The sequence below is a fragment of the Falco naumanni genome, chromosome 10, assembly GCF_017639655.2.
Source record: "Falco naumanni isolate bFalNau1 chromosome 10, bFalNau1.pat, whole genome shotgun sequence".
NCBI classification, from domain to species: Eukaryota; Metazoa; Chordata; class Aves; order Falconiformes; family Falconidae; genus Falco; species Falco naumanni.
This window is the reverse complement of record NC_054063.1, coordinates 19004439-19011774: the sequence shown is the minus strand read 5'-3', so window position 1 is coordinate 19011774 and position 7336 is coordinate 19004439. Positions and strand designations below refer to the sequence as shown.

General features: G+C 67.0%; 1 protein-coding gene across 4 annotated transcripts in view; it reads left to right on the top strand.

Annotated features, from left to right (window-relative positions):
- The first annotated feature begins 206 nt into the window (after positions 1-206).
- The window catches only part of SYT7 (synaptotagmin 7), a 31169-nt gene continuing 24039 nt past the window's right edge, over positions 207-7336 (top strand). For all 4 annotated transcript variants that reach the window (XM_040609614.1, XM_040609612.1, XM_040609613.1 and 1 more), the window contains exon 1: positions 207-296. In XM_040609614.1, coding sequence (XP_040465548.1) covers positions 266-296 — 31 coding nt within the window. In that variant the 5' untranslated portion in view covers positions 207-265. The remainder of the gene's footprint in view (positions 297-7336) is intronic.

Here is a 7336-nt window from a genome sequence, read left to right as displayed (position 1 = left end):
TCGGGGCGCACACACACACTCGCACACGCACCCGCACACGCAGCGAGGCGCGCACCCCGCGGCAGGCAGGCAGGCAGCGGGCGGGCAGCACGGGCTCCGCGGGGCTGCCGGCCCCCGCCGCCGCATGCGGGCCCCCGCCGCCCCGCCGCCGTCCGCGGCCCCCGCGCCCGCCCCGCCGCCGCCCGCCGCCGTCTGATGAGCCGCGGGCCCGCCGCCCCGGGCTGCCGCCGCCCCGCCGCCCCGCCGCGCCCCGCCGCCCGCCACCATGTACCTGCACCCGGAGGCTGCCAGCGCAGGTGAGCCCCGCCGTGCGCACCGCCGGGCACCGGGACACGCACACCGGGGCTCGCCGCCGCCCCCGCCCCCTGCCCGGCCCCGGCGCCGGGACCGGTCCGTGCCGCCCCCCGCCGGGCCACGGGGGCCGCTCACAGGCTGCGCCCCCCCCCCCAACACACACACCTTCCCGGCTGCGGCGCTGCCGGAGCGGCCGGTCGGGAGTTACGGTAGTTTGGGGACAAAGTCACCGCCGCCGCTTTCAAATGAGTCACCGCCCTGCAGAGCTGCTGGAGCCCCGGTGGCCCCGCTCGTTGCCCCCCACCCTCGGGGAAAGCCCCCGCCCGGGGACACCCCAGCCCGCGCGGCCAGCACCCCTTTCCCGGGGGAGCACCGTGGCGAGCCCCCGGGCTGAGCCCCCAGCCCCACTGGGTGCCGGCACCTGGACGAGCATCCAGCGGGCAGCGCGTCACCCCACTCCTCATCACCGGTCCCCTCCATCCTTCTGGGGGTCCCCAGCCCCGGTCCCCAGCCCCGTCCTGCTGCGCCTCCGCCTGCTGGGGTGGGCGAGTGGGGAAGGGGCTTTTCAGCGGTACGGTTTTGCTGAGCTCATGCTCCGGAGGCAGCAGTCGGCCCCGTACCGAGAAATCTGGGACGCTGTCGGGGAGCTTTGGGGCGCGCAGCCACCCGGTGAGGGCTGCCGAACTGGTGGCAGCCGGTGCAGCGAGGAAGGGATGCTGGCGGTGCGGTGCGGCTCAGCGGGGCCTGGCAGCCCTCACCTGCGGTGTCCCGGGGCCCGGGGAGCAGCCGCCGGCGGGCAGAAGGACGGCGTGTCCTGCGGTGGCGTGGGGACGTGCCGGCGGGGACGCGGGGGAGCACCGGCGCGGCTGCTGGTATCGCTGGGGTGAGCCGCAGGCGCTTGCCACAGCCAGGCCTGCGGGAGCCGGCAGGTTGGGGCAGCGCTGGGGACCGCCACACGCTGTCACCCACGGCAGGTGACAGCCTCAGTGCTGCCCGGCAGTTGGCAGCTCCAGACAAGCTGCCTTCGAGGGGAAGCTTCCACTTGCCCAGAGGCTGAGCACTCCGGGAGCAGCTTGGTCCCGTGCCGCCCCATCCCCACAACCCCTCAAGGATGCCCAGTGGGCAGGGGAGCACAGCACGGCACCGCCGGCTGCTTGGCCCAAGGTCACCTGGTGGGTCAGTGGCAGAGCAGGGACGCCAGCCTGTCCCCGCCAGCAGCGTGGCAGAGCTGCCCTTCCCTCCCGCTGCCCGAGATTGGCACCTGTGTTATTTCCCCTCTAAACTTTACATCTGCCGCCAGGTTGCCCCCCTGTGCCTTGCCCCTGCCCGACGTCCCCCTTGGTGTTCGGTGGCCCACCGACGGCTGGCTGTGTTGCGGCTGGTTACAAAGCAGAGCCTGAGCTCCTGGGGTTTGGGGGGGCAGACCCCCTCTCCCCGCTCCACAAGCCCCATGGTCCCCGGCTGCTGGGTCTCCCATCACGTGCAAGTTTTCCCACGTCACTGGCCGCGGCTGTGCTGTGGTGCCTGGGGCTGGAGGGTGCTGTGGTGAGGCCGGGGCTTTTTACACCCGGCTGGCAGCTCTCAGCTGGTGCCGGGACGCGGTCTGCTTCATTCACTGCTTCCCCCTGCCCCTGCTTTTCTTCCCATGCCGCTGCTCAGCCGTGGTGCCATGCAGGCACCGGATCTGTGCCCCACCGATGGAGGCTGGGAGGGCACTAGTGGCTCACAGCCCTGCTGGCTTTGGCCAGAGCCAGGCATTTGCCACACCGCATCCCTGGGTGAGGCGATGCCTGTGCCCCTGCAAATCCCTGCCCAGCTTCTTCGGCTGGAGGCTGCTCTGTGTCACTGTGCGGGGGACAGTGACTGCGGCCCCCAGCACTGGCCGCGTTTCATGGAGGGAGAGGATGCCATGTGGGGAAATTTGGGAAACTTTGCTACCATCTGTGCCATGCTTTGCAGCCCAGGGAAAGGGGGCTTTGGGGGGCAAGGCAGAGCTCCGAGGTGATGCTGGGAGTGGGAGGTCTGGTTCTGGGGTGGGAGATGCCCGAGGGAGTCTGGTCTTGGATGGCAAGAGGTGTTTGAAACTGGGACCGAGCCGAGGCGCTTCCCAAAGCAACTCCCTCCAGCTGGGTGGCTTTGCTGGGGGGCCATGGGGGACTGTGCTGCCAGCAGGGCCATTGCCTGTGCTACCCATGTCCCGTGATGTGTCAGGAGAGCTGTGGCTGAGTGCGAAGCAGAGATTGGGTCTGAAGACAAAGGTGCCCTCTGTGCCACAGCGATGATGTCCCCCACACCACCCACATGCACTGGGCAGCTCCCTCCTCCCTGCTGCAATGCAAGACCCCCCTGCTCCATCCTTGTCCCCGCCAGCTGTCCCCTCTCCGAGGAGGCAGTTGCACCTCAACAGCTTCATATTCTGAGTGCATCAAGCAGGTGCTGGGGGGGGGGGGCTGGACCCCCCTGCCCCACATCCCCATGCTCCCAGGCTGCATTCCTGCTGGCCAGCCGGAGCATGCCGAGCAGAGCTGCGCCGCGGCGGACTCGCCGGAGGTGGTGAATCAATAACCAGGCAGCTGCCTGTTTTCCCCCAGCGCTGTCTCGGGGCGGGCGATGGAGAGCTCTGCGTGCTGGCGCGGCGAGCACCGGGGGCTGCGGGAGCAGGTTCCCAGGGCTGGGACAAAAGCTGAGAACCCGATTCAAAATCAGCTGAAATACCCTGAGGAGTGAGGCAGGGGCCAGGCAGGGGGCTGGGGTGCGCGGGGAGCAGCTGGGAGGATGGGGGAAAGCACGACAGCCGGGGAAGGCAGACAAAGAGCAGAGGGCTGGCAGCGTGCAGGCTGGCCGGCCTCGCTGGGAGCCAGGCACCTGCTGCAGCCATGCGTCCCGCACGGCGCAGGCACAGCGCTGGCAGCTCCATTGCCCCCCCAGCCCCCTCATCCTGCTCAGGGCTGGGGTTCACCTCCCCGCCAGCCCCCAGCCCCTTTGCTGTGCTGGGAGCAGGCTCAAGCCCAGGGGATGGTCCTGCCTGCACCTCGGAGCATCATCTCCCACGGCCTCACCCTGTCCCTTTGTCCCCCAGTGCTCATGTTGTGTCCCCCTGTGTCGTCGTCCCCCCCCCCGCCAGCAGCTCCACCCCATCCTCGGTGGCACTGGGGTATCCATGCAGGTGATGACCCTTCCAGGGTCTCACCGCTCACTCCCCAGGGTCCTGCCTGCTCTTGCTCTCTCCCCACCACCTTCGACCCATTCAGCCTCCCTGTGCCCGGGGGGACACACACGCAGACGTGTGAGACGCATGTCCCAGGGCCCTTGCACGACTAGGGGACAACAAGGATGAGGACTGGGGGCAACAGCCAGGCAGGGGGTCTGGCTGGGAGGTCTGCCTGATTCCCCCCCCCCCCACCGCACACACACCCCCCGCCCCCGGCCACACCAAGGAGCAGGAGAGGAGCTGGAGGCGGCTTTCCACCGCCTGATCTCGCGGCTTTTCAGCCTGCTGGGGAAGGGCGGGGGAGCGGGGAATGAAGACAGATGCAGATAATATCGCTGCCACCCCCCGGCCCCTGGGGGCTCAGCTACAATATCTATTATAGATGGATTCAGCAGGGGAAGGGCTTTCGAAGAGCCACCAGCGTGGCCGGCGCGCAGGGACTGTGTGCAAAAGCAGAGCGGCAGCGAAAGCGTCGAACGAGGGTCGAGCGGGGGGCCAGGCTCCCCGGGATGCATCTGGGGGGACTGGGGTGCATGTGTGGGCTCAGGGGGTGGTGGGTCAGGCTGTGCCAAGCAACAGGTCCTGAGCCGCTGTGGGTGCCAGCCCGGTGGTGGTGCAGGGGTGCTCTGCGCCCGACTGCGAGCTGGGGGTGTCCTGCGAGGACCCCATCCCCTCCTGGTGTCCCCGGGCAGCTCTGCTGGCAGCCCTGCTGCAGGAGGGAGAGGGTCACCTTGGGGGGAGTTAATGAGGTTTGACAGGGAAGCGACCGATCGCGCTGACGGAGATGAAGCCGGGGCAGTGGTGGAGGGATGGCACAGCACAGCAGCGCGTCTCCCTGCCCTTTTGAGTGGGGGACACTATGGGGACAGTCCTGAGGCGGCACTTTGGGGGGCTCTGGGCACCCCTGATATGAGGTGTGCACAGCCCTTCCCCTCCAGCTGGGTCTGTGGGACACTGGTGGCTGCAGGGTGGGGGGAGATGGGTGACCATCCCTGCTCCCCTGTGGGTGGCCATCCCTACTCCCCCAGGGTCTCAGTGTGTGTGTCACTGGAGGATGCAGTCCAGGGACCAAGGTCTGCAGAAGAGTTTCCATCACCCCCACTTGCCCTGGGCTCTTGGCCACAGCTCTGTGTCCCAGTCCTCCACCTGGGGCCTTCCTCTGCCCTTTATTCCTCTCCTCTGCCTCCTCTCTCCTCCCCTACCAGCTGCGTTTCTCCATCTTCCCGTGTGTGCTCCTCCGGCCCTCCTCTTCCTCCTCCAGCTCTGCCAGCCCCTTGGTTTGGGGGTTGTGGCTGATCCTGAGCATCCCCCCAGCACTGAGCTGTCTGTGGGGCTCCTGTCCCCATGGTGGCCTTCCTGGCCACAAAGTTCAGCAGCAGCGGGGGTCCTGGGAGGCAGTGGCTGGGGGATGCTGCCTTGCTGGGGGGACAGGGAGCTGGGGAAGTAAGCTGGGGCTCATGGGGCTGGGCATGGCTGCATGGAGCCTGCTCGCTCCTGTCCCCCAGGAGCCTCTGGCTTTCTGCCTCCCTCTCTCCCGCTGTCACCAGAAGTGCCTGGGAATGATGGAGGGCCCTGGGGCGAGAGGCTAAGTGGTGGCGGCGGTGCGGCGGCAGAAGAGCTGGCAGTGCAGCTCGGCATGAGAGCCCATCCTGCTCCTCCGTGCCTGCTGCCACTGCCAGGAGAGATTTCTGTGCTCGGGTCATGTGGGGCTGGGGCTGCCTCTGGGGTGGGGGGTGATGCCCGGGGGCTACAGGGCACAGGCATGACCAGGACTGCGGGGCTCATGTTTTGGGGCAGAGATGACCTGGAGCAGGGGCTGCGCAGAAGCCAGCCTCGCTGGGGGATGAGGGGCATCACGAGGCTGTCAGGAGCAGGGTTTGAAATGGGGAGGGCGATGGGTGAAAACCCCATGGGACTCAGATGTGGGGGCAGAAAGTCCTTAGGGGGTCTGGGTGCTCCTCAGGAGGAGAGATGCAGTGGGGACCACTAGGCAGAGAAACCACACGCCTCTCCGGAAATCCTTAGCCAAAAATAGCCCCGCACCGGGGGAAGGAGCGCCTTCACTTGCCAAATTCTCCCTCCACTGCGAGCTTCTGCTTGCAACAGCCCGGAGGGGGTATGGGTGGCAGTCCCAGCTGGCGCTGGGGCCTCGCCCGAGGGTGCAGCGGGGTGTGCTGTGCCACGGGGCTGGTGGTGGTGATGTGCATGCGTTGCCCAGGGCCTTGTGGCGTCGCTGAGCAGCATGTGAACATGTGGTGCATGAAGCCGCACGCCGGCCACATACCGGAGCAGGGCAGAGGCACGGCTGCAGCGCGCCTGGGGGGGCGCAGGCAGGGGGGTGCCGGCAGGCAGGGCTGCCCAGCGGGGGGCTTGGCAAGGCGATGGGTGCCCTCAGCATCCTCTCCCTGTGACCCGGCTGATTCAGAGGCAGGTGCCACGGGGTGTCAGGAGCTCTGACTCACCTCTCCGTGGGGAATCATGGGCTGAACCCGTCCGGATGGCTATGGCCCATGGTGGGAGGGTGAGCCCTGCCACGCTGGTGCACCAACTGCTGCGGTGCCCGCTGGCCTTGGGTAGGGCTGTGTGGCTGAGGCACAACCCCAGTGCCATATCCACACCAGGAGCAGGGACTTGCTCCGTGAAGGTGGTATGAAATGAAACCTGGGTGCATGAGGGACCCGTCCCACCTTCTATCACATGAATTTCTTGCTCTGCCCATCACCATGGTGCCAGGGCCCGAGGGACACATCCATGCATGGTGGTAGGGTGGGACAGGGGATGTCCAGCTGCACCCTGAAGGAGCCGTGTGGTGTTTGAGGAGGGTGTCCCCCTCCTGCAGAGCCCATGTGGCAGGGACAGTGCAGTGCTTCTGCTGGGCCTGGATGCCTTGGCATCACTGCAGCACCAGGCACATGGGTGCTGGGGGAGAGGTGCCCACACGGGGAGCAATTCACTGTGCCTGGCACCAGCTGGCCCATCCCGTGGGGTCGCTGGCAGAGGAGGCAGCGCCACGCTGGGGGTCGGTGGCAGTCCTGGGGGTCTGTGGCAGTCCGGAGGCAAAGCCCCCAGGGCAGGCAGCTCAGCATGGAGGAGGCAGAGACAGACAGATTGACAGCTCCGGGGGATGGACAGATGGCTGGATGGAGAAGCAGATGTGTATGAGGGATGGATGGATGGAGAGATTGATGGATGTGTTGGAGAGGGGGACGCACAGATAGACAGACAGATGCACAGATGGAGAACAGACGCCTGTTCCCTTCCCTCTCACCCTGGGCATGCCTGGGGTGCTGAGCTGTGGTGCTGCACTGGTCCTCTCCCCTGAGGCTTGTCTGACGATGGGACACTGGCCAGGACCCTGCCGGGGCAGCGGGACAGCCATGAAGCTCCCAATGTCCCCTGCTGAGCAGCTTGTAGCCCCCAGCAGCCCCTGAGCAAGTGGCGCCGCTGGACCCAGCCATCTCAGCCCTCTAGCTTGCCAGCTCTGCGGCCACCTGGTTCTGCCCCATGGCATGCCAAGCCTGGCTCAAAGCAGCCCCAAAATCCCCATCGGGTTGTTTCCAGGGATGACAGCAGGGCCTCGTTCCTGCTCAGAGGTTTTGCATCCCGGCAGCCCCTCTGTGCCAAGCCCCTCTCCCTCCACCTGTGCTGATGACATGGGCTTTGCCTGCCTGCTCTGCCCACTGGGCAGCCCCGCCGTGGTCCTGCCCTGCTCCCACCCGCATTGCACCCGGGATCCTGCACAGGAGTGAAAGCTGCAAATTCACAGCTTTTCAGCTGCAACCTAAAAATAAGAGGTTTGGGAAATATCTAGCAAATGAGTGGGAGGATGAG